Here is a 14545-nt window from a genome sequence, read left to right as displayed (position 1 = left end):
TGTTTGACCCCAGCAATAAGGTGCTGCGCTGGAGAAATTTGAAAATGACTCTTAAAAGTGTTTGAATTTGACGTTGAAAAATGCGTGCGAACCCTGACAATAGCACAAAAAATATATAGGTTTTCTTGATAAAGGGGAAAAATCTGTTCTTTTTCAAACACTTTTTCTAATGAGATAAGGATTTTGTTTGACTTACGGGACTGTAGAGGCTTAGAGGAGAACTTGTAGCACTTATACCAAGAAGAAATGTAAATTATCATGACAGGAATACGAGCATTTGCTGTATATTTCCACGTGTCATGTTCTCTATATCGTGCAGTCGAATGTGAATATGGATAAATCAGATCTAAACGCGTTTGGAAGTCAGTGACGGAGCGGAGAGGTCAGCGCTGATGTTGACCTTCCTGTCATCCTCCCTGGAGCTGTGAGTGTGTGTTATCGAGAGAGGACGGAGGGTCATCACTGTGTGCGTTTGTCTCTTTGACTGACTCACCCTCCTCATATCCCTCATCCGAACTATTAAAAGCGTGGCTGTCCTAAGGCATGAGGCCGATGATGGATGATCCTTCACCTCTCAGCATCTCTCCCTTCTCCCCTTCCTCCCTCCCTCCCACTCATTCCGGGCCCAAGGAGCTGCGACCTCGAACCTAAAAAACGACTACAACGGATGTTTCTTTTATTATTCTCCTATCTTTTACGCAGACAAAGGACGTGAAGAGGAGGAGGAAGAGGAGGAGGAGTGGTGAGGAAGCTGGCAGTGAAGGAGTAAACTGAGGGAGGGGAGGGAGTGGAGTGTGGAGGTTATTCTGCTCTCATGGCCCTGTTAGTGAGTGTATACCCATGCAGCTGCGCCAATTAGCCCTGCTATGCCTGAAACCCCCCCCAGTCAACACACACACATGGACACACACACACAAACCCTCCTGATACATGAAGTGTTGATACATATTTTGTTCATTTCTCAAACCTGTACTTTTTCTCCATGTTTTGTATCTGATGAGTGTGTGTGTGTCACAGCTTTTTAGCTAATGTTGGCATGTGAGGGTCTGCCTTTATCCCTTGTGTGTGTGTATATGTATTTATATATATATATATCTAAATGTGTGTTTGACAGCCAGCAATGATGCCAAGCATGGGGAGGAGAGAGGCGAGGCGCAGCGCCCTCTCGTACGATGCCGCTGTCACATTAGATCTGTCATCCCAGTGCGCAGGCAGGCAGGCAGCGGCACACAGCCGTGGGAATGACACTGCACTTCTGCTATGGTAGACGAGCAGAACGCAGAGTTGGGTTTCAGATGGATATGTGTGTGTGTGTGTGTGGGGGGGGGGATTATCGGCATTCATACGTGCTGTTGTTTGTCATTAATCTGCATATCTCTTCCTCTTTATTGTCCTGCTCTCTTTGCGCATCCTCCCTTCAAAGATCGATTTCAGCCCTCGTCGCCGGGTTTACACACGGTCCAATGAAACAGTCAAATGTCAAGATGGAGCTTATTCGTAAAAATATGATGCTCACAGTCTGCTTATCAGAAAAAGTGGACTGAAATGTTGAGGTTTAATCGACTTTATTTTGTAGAGCATCTGCTTCAGGCACACTTGAAGCTCAGAAAAATGAATAGAATAACTTGGCGGTATTCATTTGTGAGTTGATAGTATGATAAATGATGATTAATACCTGATTCTGTTCATTAAATGTATTACAGTTATTATAATAATGAAAACATATACTCGAGTAGTGAAAAAACAATTATATAACTGCAATTTTAAAAAAAGAAAAGTGTTTTCATCTTAAAAATGACATTAAACAATGTAAAACAATCTACCAAGAAATTGAATTGCATGTAAAATAAGCAAAATTTGTCTTCTCTTCCAAATATAAATGAGCACAACAAAATGGTTTTGTAAATCCTATTAATATCTTACACTTATTCATAAGTTTCTATATTCTACAATAAAGATTTCCCTCATAATACCTAAAAACTAGTCACTTGACTCAACTGAAAAGTCATCTTCTCAAACATTAGTCTTTTCTTCCTTTTTTTTTTTTACCTCTCTTTTAATGTTCCTTCTTTTTACCTCTGCCAAAGAGGTTATGGTTTTGCAGGCGTCTGTCTGTCTGTGTGCAAGATAACTCAAAAAGTTATTGACAGATTTGGATGAAAATTTCAAGAAATGTTGATACTGGCACAAGGAAGAAATGATTAAATTTTGGTGGTGATTGGGGGGGGGGGGATTATTGGCATTCATATGTGCTGTTGTTTGTCATTAATCTGCATATTTCTTCCTCTTTATTGTCCTGCTCTCTTTGCGCATCCTCCCTTCAAAGATCGATTTCAGCCCTCGTCGCCGGGTTTACACACGGTCCAATGAAACAGTCAAATGTCAAGATGGAGCTTATTCGTAAAAATATGATGCTCACAGTCTGCTTATGAGAAAAGGTGGACTGAAATGTTGAGGTTTAATCAACATTATTTTGTAGAACATCTGCTTCAGACACACTTGAAGCTCAGAAAAATGAATAGAATAACTTGGCGGTATTAATTTCTGAGTTGATACTATGATAAATAATGATTAACCTGTTTAACCGTAACCATATTTTCAGGGGAAAAATGCCTAAAAAGACATACCCAAAGTAAATGAAGAATTTCTCCTCAATAATAAGGTTCATATGGATGTTCTTGGTGTCTATGGACATTTAGAGACCTCACAGAATCTATTCCCATTGTCTAAAATATTGTATCTATTACTATGCCTGAGTAAACTGTAACAAACTGAAAGAGAAATTAGAATTTTTTGTCCTCACCTGTTTTTTTCTGGCTGGACTGACGATGATATGCATAAATTAATTGTTCATGTCGGAGATTTTTAACAGCGTATATTTCACCCCACAAAGATTAAAAATCATGTTTGAGCATTAAAGTTTGCACTAAAATACACTTTTGATGTACTTTTATTAACATTAGGGTCTAAACTCTGAGCAAAAGTTGAAAAAAACATCCATTGTCCTGATTTATTATATTTTTATTGTAGATGAATATTAATATAATTTTTTCGGCCTGCGGGCGGGCTGATCGGGCTAAAGAGGTTTTAATACCTGATTCTGTTCATTAAATGTATTACAGTTATTATAATAATGAAAACATATTCTCAAGTAGTGAAAAAACAATTGTATAACTGCAATTTTAAAAGAAGTAGCAGTGTTTTCATCTTAAAATAAGCAAAAATTGTCTTCTCTTCCAAATATAAATGAGCACAACAAAAAGTTATGGACAGATTTGGATGAAAATTTCAGGAAATGGTGATACTGGCACAAGGAAGAAATAATTACATTTTGGTGGTGATCGCGGTGGTGGTGGGGATTATTGGCATTCATACATGCTGTTGTTTGTCATTAATCTGCATATTTCTTCCTCTTTATTGTCCTGCTCTCTTTGCGCATCCTCCCTTCAAAGATCGATTTCAGCCCTCGTCGCCAGGTTTACACACGGTCCAATGAAACAGTCAAATGTCAAGATGGAGCTTATTCGTAAAAATATGATGCTCACAGTCTGCTTATGAGAAACAGTGGATTAAAATGTTGAGGTTTAATCAACATTATTTAGTAGAACATCTGCTTCAGGCACACTTGAAGCTAAAAAAAAATGAATAGAATAACGTAATTCCTGAGCTGACAGTATGATAAATGACGATTAACACCTGATTCTGGTCATTAAAAGTATTACAGGTATTATAATAATGAAAATATATGTACAAGCAGTGAAAAAACAATTATATAACTGCAATTTTAAGAAAAAGTGTTATTCATCTTAAAAATGACACTACATAATGTAAAACAAACTACCAAGAAATAGAATTGCGTGTAAAAAAAAATGTCTTCTCTTCCAAATGTAAATGAGGATACAACAACAAAATGGTTCTGTAAATGGTGCTTAATATCTTACACTTATTTATATGCTTTTAATTTTATTCTACAATGAAGATTTCCCTCATAATACCTAAAAACTAGTCACTTGACTCAACTGAAAAGTCAACTTCTCAAACATAAATATTACAGTACAGTCTGTTAGTTTTTTTCTTACTTTCCTTACGTCTCTTTTGATGTTCCCTATTTTTTCTATGGGGGATTGTTTTCGATCTGACCAAGACTCACTTGCATTTCAATAGAAACTTTCTGGATTAATGAAAAATAATGCACTCATAAAATTACTCAACTTAAACTGAGAGACTCAATAAAAACTAATGAAACTGTTAAAATTGTCATTATACTGTACTTTAAAGATAGTGATGGAATGAGTAAGATTCTAATAGAGATAAAAATAAGACCAACTGCCCTGTATCTCACCTGCTATCTCTGCTGCTATGTTAGAGTCCTGTGGTCGTGATGCAGGTGATCAATCTCCCAAAAGAAGTGGGTGGTACTTTCACATGAGGATGACTCAATTAAATGAAAGTCCATATATTACTTCCTATCAGTGCTCATTTGTAACTATATGGATATCCTTAACCATTTCCATCTTATAAGCCATCAAAATATGGGCTATTATAAATAAAGCCACATTTTAAAAATTTGTCAAAAAATCCCAAAATCCAAATTTCTCAGAACTGTGGACACACTTTATAGACACTGTGCCAAAGAAGTTACATAAAAAAACTAAATTTCTCCAACCAGTGGTTTCAGAGAAGAAGATGGTTGAAATGTAGGCATAGATGACCTTGAGTTTGACCCTTCAAGGTCAATCAAGGTCAAAGGTCAAATAAAAGTCCATGTATGATGTCCTATCAGTACTCAATTATATTTAATTGTATTCAAAAGATGGTCTATTGTAAGTAAAGACACATTTTTAATATTTCAAAAAAAATCATCAAAAAATTCCAAAATCCAAATTTCTCAAAACTGTGGACACACTTTGTAGACATCGTCCCAAAGAAGTTACATAAAAAATGTAAAATGATTCCGACTAGTAGTTTCAGAGAAGAAAATGGTTGAAATGTAGACATTGGTGACCTTAAGTTTGACCCTTCAAGGTCAATCAAGGTCAAATGAAAGTCCATATATGACTTCCTATCAGCGCTCAGTTGTATTTAATTGTATTTAAAAGATGACCTATTATAAGTAAGGCCAAATGTTTGATATTTCAAAAATTCATTAAAAAAAAATCTGAATTTCTCAAAACACACTTTGTAGACATTGTCCCAAAGAAGCTACATAAAAAAAAACTTAAAATGAATCCAACCAGTAGTTTCATGAGAGAGGATGTTTGAAGAAATTGGTAATGAAAACTAAAATAAAGATGACAAAGACGACGTTGGACTTTTAGCTTGTGGCCCATCAGTCCGATTTTTCTACCTTAAAGTTACTTAAAGGAGGGGTAGGAGATCCTGGAAAAATGGTTGGAGCAAGCTACGATTTGAAAATACACAACTGAAAAGTCCAAACCCCTTTCTTCCGACTTCCCCTCGAAGCCACGCCTCCAGAGTACCAGATTGTACTGGCAGAGGGGGGAGGGGGGAGGGATAAACGGCAGTTGAATTTGTTAGGCATATCACCATTCAATCATTTCGATGGGCCAGTTAAAATGATGGGATGGTGTTTTTTTTCAGTCATGTCCGTTCCACAGGTGACTAAAAGTTTTTATTTTTGTGTTGGAGCATTTAATTAATTAGTTGCAATCAGGGTGTGAAGGGGATTTTAAGCAATATACAGGGTGTATAAAAAAAAAAACCTATACATTTTGAAAAATTACCCCCAGTTCCACATTTGATAATTTCCATCTTGTTTTCCCCAAAGTTGCCAGGTTACAGCATTAACACTTCGGCCACCATGTCAGTTTCATTTCTTTACCCATGGCAGCTGTTTTTGCCTTTCAAAGTTAACTCAACTTGTTTAGTTCTGAAAATGTCACTGAGGACAGGCCAAGTTAGGGTTAGGGCAGCGTTTTTCAACCTTGGGGTCGGGACCCCACATGGGGTCGACTGGAATTTCTAGTAATTGATAAAAAAATTTAAAAAAAAACAAAACAAAACAACAACTTACTAATAAAAAATATATGGTGAGCTGAGAGAGACAATCACAAGAAATAGAAGATATAACAATCTGTGAAGCTGAAACTGAAGCACTGTGGTACTGTTTATCTTTCAAATGTTCACTGGGGTCAGTTTCAGATGCTGCAGCTCTTTCATAATTCATAGTTTGACTTATTGTTTGTTCAGTATTAATTGTCAGCCTTGTAAATCCAAGCTGGACTGACTGTACATATCCTGACCAAGGAAAATAAAACTCTCACTTTGTGCAGTAATCTACACCTGGCTTTTCTGCCTCTGCCCATAATAATATACATTATATAGACTAAATGTTGTCTAAAATTAATGTTTATTTGCAACATAGTACAGCAAACTACTACATGATCAAAAATAAGTTAATCGTAGCAAAAAAATCATTTTTAATGTCTGGGGTCACCAGAAATTTGTGGTGTTAAAATGGGGTCATGAGCCAAAAAAGGTTTGGAACCACTGGGTTAGGGTTAACACCAAAGAAGATGGATGCCCACTGTCCCCTCCCATGACCTTTGATTGGATTTAAATCCCACCGCTACTTCGCACAAACCACTTTTAACTTGGATTGCGCAATTTGCCCCAGCTCACTCATGCATGAAAACCTAGGTCTGTAAATTTGGACAAATATTCACCAATCCCCTACCTACCAATGTCCATAAAAGAAAATTCAAAAAATTATCAAATGTGGAACTGGGGGTCATTTTTCAAAATGTATAGTTTTTTTTTTGATGCACTCTGTAGTGAAAAATGCTCTAGGAAAACATCTCCGACCCTGCCTTTAAGGACAAATTGAGGACAAATGCTGGAGAGACATATCAGTTCTGGACACCGGTGTGTGTGCGTATGTGTCAAGGTTATTATCATTAATGAAAACTAACAAAATAAGTAAAAACTATAATTAAAAGAAATAAACAATAAGTAACTGAAACTGTATTGTGTCCTTACAAAACTAACTAAAACGTATAAAAATTATGGCTAAAGTTCCCTTAGTTTTCGTCTTTGTCAATGTCGGATTGATATGAAATCGATTTATTTTGCTTGAGCAGTTTCAGCCAGTGCCCCCAGATGGCACTTCATGGTCCGTCACTTCTCGTCACTTGTCGTTTAGTCAGCTTTTTGGCCCCACTCTACCTGGAAACATGGAGACTAAAGTTGAGAGAAAACAGCAGTGTCCTGTATGGGATTTATTTGAATACGATGGCGAAGAAGATAAAAGATATGATGAAACTAAAACTAAACTAAAACGAAGCATTTAGAAAAAAAAAAAAAAAAAGAGAAAACTAATAAAAACTAGCAAACCTGCTCTAAAAACTAATTAAAAGTAACTGAATTAGAGAAAAAAAGTCAAAACTAGGGCTGGGCAAGTTATGTTTACGCATTTGGCAGACGCTTTTTTTTCCCAAAGTTTTCCAAGTTAACGCGTTATTACCACGTTAACGCATTCATTAAGTAACGCCGACAATTTTTATTTTTTTTTTAATCTCCCGTTAATGCCGTTCTGCCTTTCAAGCAAGTTGTAGTTCATTTATACAAACGGACTCTTATTTTGAAACTCATGCTTTTATTTTGGCACTCCACACGCACTCCACACGCAGGTGCTGTGTGTGAACTGCAGGTAGCTGAGAGAAGAGTGAGGGAACTTTCCTAGTAATGCTGAATCAAACTTTGTTTAACCCCTGCAGAAGCAACGCCTGTATGTATCAATCATTCTGTTGTTTGCTAAATAAGTTCACATGCAAACATCCCGTTAGAGACATGTTTATGACGTTATTTTAGATGTGTTTATTACAATGTGTTATTAACATGTTTAAGCTAATTTGTTTATGCTAGCAGTCGGAGATGGGTTGCTAATTCTTTATGCAGGCTCCTGTAGCGATTAGCTCGCCAGATAGACAACAGGTTTCCTAAGAAAAGCCCAAAACTTCTCTCCAAATTTTTTACTTGAGACTCACTGTAAAACTGAAACATACAAACAAAATATGTCTCAGTTCTGTTCATTACCTTAGTACATTTACATGGCATTATACATTTAAATGAAGGGGGAAAAGACCGCTAGCTCGATGCTAACTTGAATGGGAAAATCCATAGACACGCTAACGATTAGCATTTACAGATTAATTTAAGATTTACAACGTCTTTTTATCCAGCAACAAAGGTTCACATCAGAGATATTTGATACTATACATTCTTACAACAACTGAACATAAAATACTCACAGGCAAACATTTTTGGGGCCATACAAACAGAGTGAAAGAAACGTGTCTGTTAGTTCCTTCTTATGTCCGAACTGACTACGGGAACACCGTAAGGACAAAACATACGTTAGTGCAACTTATTCCGACCACTAGAGTGCACCCTTTACTTGCTTTTAACAACTGAACATTCCATATAATTGGGCTTATTAGTATTAGTACTTATTAGCAGGCTTAAGACTCCTGTCAATCACTCACAAGCGGAAATAAACTGGTGGGGGCATAAACATGGAGAAAAATAGCAAACTTTTACGTGGACATTTTCATTTTAAATGTCTTCAGATGGTGGGGTTGAGAAGGACACAGTTGTTTGGAAGCACTGACATGTGGAATTATTTTTATCACCAGAGTACTTCAGTTTGAAATATCGCTTAAAGGCAATACACGTTGTTGATGCCGGCAACCCCCCCCCCAAATATAACCATGTGATTAATCACAGAAATCCACGCGATTAATTGCGATCAAAAATTTTAATCACTGCCCAGCACTAGTCAAAACTAAATGAAACGAAGCCATAATGAAAAATCCAAAACTATTATAACCTTGGTGTGTGTGTGTGTGTCTGTATGTTGTGTATACAGCTGAGTGGGTGTGAGCAGGCCGTGTCCCAGTGTTTGTTGTGTAATCACACCTGATCCCTGCTCCGTCTCTGTGTTTAGGGGTAAGCAGCAGCAGCAGTATCAGGCCTCTCTCTCTGCGCTCTGCTCACCTGTTCCCACTCTGTTTCAGTGACAAGGTTACTGTCAGGTTAATGTCTTTGACTGTAGGCGCTCATCACGGGAGTGTAAGTGTTAACTACTGTCATGTTCTGTTGTTTTTACTTAAGCGCAGCGTAACCTACTTCCTCTGATATGATCGCTGTTGCTGTTGCCAGATGTAACTGAGGCAGTTCAGGTTAAGTGGGCGGCCTCAGGCAAGGGCATGACTGGATCGAGGAGGACAGTACAGTGTTTTTTTTTCTCTCATTATTACTGTGGCTCGGGGTAGCGACGATCTAATACACTGCGTCTGTTGTAGCTGTGTATGTGTCACTTCTCCAAATAAAATATAGTGCATAAAAGTGATGTTTTTCCCGTGTAATTTTTCATTTTAATGGGTGATATTTTGGAGCAAACCCTCCTCATATGAGCATTTCTGAAGCAGTGTGCTAATTAGTCCTGAACACAAGGGAGTAAAAGGCTATTTTAAGGCAACAGAGATGGTGCTGATAATTGCTATTAAAGGAGGAGGGGTGCGTTTAGAGAACTCAGGTGGGATTAGAAGGAAGTAAAAACAGGGAGCAGTCATTAACGGAGCTCCTGTCCATTTGTTTACATTAAAGATGTAACTCTGATTTTCTGCCACCTTTGCTATGCATGTGGTTGCAATACTGGATCAGATCTCACCATGATGTCTATCCAATCCAGATCTGAGCATCTGAACTGACAAAAAAAGATAAGAATGTGGTCACACCTGTGCATGCTCACTTGTTTTACTTTCCGTCTCTGAGCCATTACATCAGATGTATTTATTCAACATGCTCTACCGGCTGTACTGGCTGTACCGTTTCAGGACTTCCCCTCAATGAAGTGAAAGTGTGTGTCCATTTACACACAAAAAGAAGAGAAAGAGAAAGGGATGCTGTTGGAAGATGTTAACAAAATATTAGAAGAGAAAGTGATGCTGATATACAGTTAGAAATAGGTGTGAAATGAAGCTGAAATATCTAAAATATACTATGTGGACAAAAGTATTGGGACAAGAGTTGAATTTAAGTGATGTTACGATATTACGTACAATATCATTTTACATTGCAATAAACATCATTTTGGTTTTTTTCAGTTAATGTTGTGTGCATTTTCATCTAAACTGCTGACAAAATGGCTTAGACTTTGATTTTACTGAATTTTACCACTAAATATCTTACATTATAATTGTTTTAAATGTTTTAGATTCCAGAAATATTGTTTAATTCTTAAAAATAACAGCCTAAACTTAATAGAAGTATTAGAAGTATTGATTTGACATTCCTCATGATAATCATTGACAATAACTGAATATGTTTATCATGATAATGTATCAAATAAACAGGAATGTGATATCCTATTAAGCAAAAGTGCAAAACATAAAACATCAAGTTAAAAACAGCAGATTTTTCAGTTGAATAAATTTGAAGGATTTTTTTTTTTTTGTTTGAACATAACCAAACTGAACTTGAGAAGGAGGTTATATGATCGCACCATTTTGTCTGATGGTCAGTAGGATTATACAAAAGCCATGAAACCCTGTAGAAGGCTAAGGTGTAAAAGTAACAATTAAATAGAAAATCAATAGCATACCATAGGTCAACATTTGTGGTTTATGCAAAAACCCTTTATCGGGCAAGTGACTATTTTTGGTAATTTCTGTGCACATTACAAGATGGTGACAGTTCCAGTGAGGACAGTGAGTCAACAGTCTGAGGTCCAGTGTGGTCTACAGGGTCTGTAAGATCCACCTCTGCATGAATAGTGAGTGTACCTGCTTTGTTAGGTACCATGAAGTAATGGTACTAATGGAAGGAATGATGTTCAAAGGGAGAATGTGGATGTGGACAGGGGTCTGGATCAGCACTTATGTTGTTTTAATGTTCTAAAATACATGCTTCTTTCAAATTACATCTGGTTTTCTTGTATTTTTTATATTTACTTCTTGTATTTTTCTTTTTCAGTCAGTTGGTGACTAATGTTTGAGTTAAGTTCCTTCACATGTTCATCCTCCTGTCTTTGTTTCATCCAGGCTGGCCCACCAGTACGTCTACCCCCAGGCGTTCCTCCAGCCCAGTCTGATGCTCCAGTCCCAGCTCAGCCCGACGGCGGCAGCCCTCGCCTCCCCCTACCTGGACTACAGCTCTGTTTACAGCCACTACACCCCCACCGGACTGGAGCAGTACCCATACACCCCATCACCGTCACCCTCTGCGGGCTACCTCAGCTATGGCTTCACTCCCGGCACCACAGCGTCTGCTCTCACCGCATCGCCGACCCCCCCGGCTGCCATCCACCCATCTCTGGCGGCGCTTACCACTGTGTCCACGGCACCGCCAGCGTTCCTTCACTACCCTGTGCACCAGCCCGACCGTATGCAGTGAGCAGCTCCCACTGCTGTATCAATGATTCAGAACAGCGTGACTTTTGCGCTTCAACCTATGACATCATCAGGATGAGACTGGACAACAGGGAAGAGAGTGTGACATAATCAAAAGGGCTTTTAGAGATCACTCTCATCCCTGGATTTTGTTTTTTTTTATTATTGTTGAATTAGTTAATGAAAATGTCCTACTTCTATTGCCATCATCATCTTATCTGAATGTTTTTCATCGGTGGAAAAAGTCAGGGACCAGGAAAGATGGCATGATAAACTTTTTATAAGTACTTTATTTCTGACCCCCAGTGTAAAAGTCGGAAGCAGCATGGCTTTAGTAGGTAAAGACAATGAGAAATATGTCTGTTTGACATGATGCTGCAGCTGCAGTTTCTCCTGAGGTACTGAAGTGAATGCTGGATATCAGCCAAGCTGGGAGCCAGTTCCTCTTTCAGAAATGCAGGTCCAATTACCTCCTTTGTCAAGGTTACCTTCCTGTCTTTGGCCTTAGAGACGTTGCTCTGTACCTGGTTCAGTTTGTCAGTTTTATGAGCCTCTCATCTAAAATGAACAAAATGTTTATTGTACTCCCCTTTCTTCCTTTTCTTTACCGCTGGCAAGTTATTACACAGTGATAATCACAACTGAACGGAATATGCAATTATGATGAAGGATGAACATGAATAAGGTAGACAACACTGGTGTATTGTTGTTGTTTTTTTATATCGCTACTGCTTGAACATTCCTCAGAGGAGGATTTTGTTAACACTTAATATATAATGTTGATTCTGCAGCAGCTTACAGTGGGCTATTTTTTATCTGTCATGTTTGGTAGCTGGATTTGGTCTTTTTCAACTGATGGTAGCTGTCAATACATATCAAGTATATGTGTTGGGGTTAAGGTGTCCAAATATGTTTTTGCTGAATGAGTCACAGTTTTTGGCATCTTTTTTCTGTATTTGACTGAATGACTGAAAGAAGAGATGCAGTATACACCAGTGTCAGGACCGAGTTCCTATTCCAGCCCATTGTCCTGGTCAGAGTTGCCCCTTTGTTTCTCCTAGCTGCAGAATAGAGAAAGAAGCTTTAGCGATGATATTGGAGTATCTTGGTGCAAATGCACCACCTTAGTCGTCTACAAACAAGCCATACATCACATTTAAAACAAATATGCAAAATAAAATGAATATTTCTTAAAAAGATATGCTATGTTTTTTCTGAGTGTGGTTAAATTGCCGGAACCATGTGCTTATTTCTTATTTTATTGAAACTTTACACTGAAGATCTGTAAATTGTTGTAGGTAAAAAAAAAAAAAAAGTACACACTGAAATTGTAGTTTTACTTTTATGAGGCTAAACAGTGAAATAGCTGTGTACATTGTGGTTTGTGGCCTTTCTCACATTGGCTACACCTCTTGACCTCCTCCTATGAAATGTCTTTATTTTTGTTTTGTCAGCAGGCGGGTGGAGTCTGAGTTTATCAACCATGATGCACCTGAACATAACACATTAGAAGATAAGTCTTATCAAAAACAAGCATTAGTCTGCATGTGGGGCGGACCCTGACATTCCCAAACAACCCCTCCCTCAAAACTTACTGAAAACCTGATTTCTACATGGTTCTCTGTAAGATTATTGTGTGCAAGTAAACTGCTGTATGATAAACAAGTTTAACATATATGCTAAAATAAATGTATACATATGATTTCTTTTTTACCTCAAAAATAACTAGATTTTGTGGAGCTCAAGTATCATAACCTATTACATTCATTAATGTGAGTCTATAATGATATGTTGTCTTAAAACCACTGGAGATACTTAAAATTAATAAGCTCCTTTTACTGCAATGACTTGACATGGGCTTTTTTCGCCCCCTGCTGGTTCATACTGGAAATTGCAGCTCATCCTTTCTCTTTACAAACCAATAGTATCCTTTGTTATGTCAAAGTAGCAATACCATAACAAGTAAGTCCTGCATTTAGAATATTACCTAAAGATAGATACATATAAAAAAAAGTAAATGTACCTAAAGTGCAGAATTAGCCCCACCATTGTTGAATTATTATGTATAATACTAATTTAGTATTATCAATTGTGCATCCATGTATAAAACACTTTTAACTGGTGAAGTGGGGCATTGAGAAGCTGCTAGGATGGTTTTGTCAACAACAAAACATTGCATATTATGCACTGATGTTTGTATATGAAAATCATGAGCTATAAACTATCTAAAAGCTTCAGAATCCATGCAAAAAATGTTAAAATGAAGTGCCCTCCACCTCCCAATACTGAAATAATGATAATTTCTAGAATAATATATAGACACAGAATGTTTTCTGTTGATATTTTAAGTCAATTTTCAGTAATGGTTTCATGTTTCTACAACACACCTGTAAGTTTCACATTTGGATCAAGAATATTTGCAATGTTCTGCAAATCCTCTTCATCAGAATTCAACCTAAGTTTAATATTATGTGAGTTCAAATTCCAAGTAAATCTGGAAATGATGTATGTAAAGGAACACAAATGACTCAAACCTTGTATCAACTTTTTTATGTTTATTGTCATTGAAATTTCATTGAAACGCCTTGTGCTGCCAGTAGTGATCAAATAATAAAAGGAGACTCAATGTAAAGCTCGCACAGCCGATCTGCAGTGAACAGACCCATCAAAGTCTGGGATACAACATTTCCTTTGGATTGTGCTGGTTCAGAACAAAAAAGCAGATGGTTTATGTAAAAATGAATATCATATAGCAAATACCACAGTGAGGGGAGGAGAAATGATCAGGTCTTTTAAAAATTGATGACAAAATTGAACGCAGTAATGGTACGAAACAGGAGAGCGGTAATGAAAATAAAACGAAATAAAAAGTACTGAATCTGCAATCTTGATCACGCACACGTTCACATACACACATAAACACACTCATACGTACAGGCAGGCACACACACACATGCACACACGCTCACTCTCATGCACACACTTGCACACACATTCTGCAGAAGTTTCCACACACACACGAACACAAACCCACAGATAAAATGTAGTGAGTTGAAAATAGTGAAACCCTGGTAAATCTAATGGTATCATACATCCACGTCTTGTGTCTGAAGTGCAGAAAACAAAATGAACCT

General features: G+C 37.5%; 1 protein-coding gene across 1 annotated transcript in view; it reads left to right on the top strand.

The window, feature by feature from the left end:
* Positions 1-12610, top strand: part of rbm38 (RNA binding motif protein 38) — a 42012-nt gene extending 29402 nt beyond the window's left edge. Inside the window, exon 5 of the mRNA XM_030139683.1 lies at positions 11064-12610. Within this exon, the coding sequence (XP_029995543.1) occupies positions 11064-11415 (352 nt within the window). The 3' untranslated portion in view covers positions 11416-12610. The remainder of the gene's footprint in view (positions 1-11063) is intronic.
* Positions 12611-14545: the final 1935 nt, after the last annotated feature.

This window comes from Sphaeramia orbicularis, chromosome 7 (genome assembly GCF_902148855.1).
Source record: "Sphaeramia orbicularis chromosome 7, fSphaOr1.1, whole genome shotgun sequence".
In the NCBI taxonomy this organism is placed as follows: domain Eukaryota; kingdom Metazoa; phylum Chordata; class Actinopteri; order Kurtiformes; family Apogonidae; genus Sphaeramia; species Sphaeramia orbicularis.
This window is presented reverse-complemented; position numbering and strand designations above follow the sequence as displayed.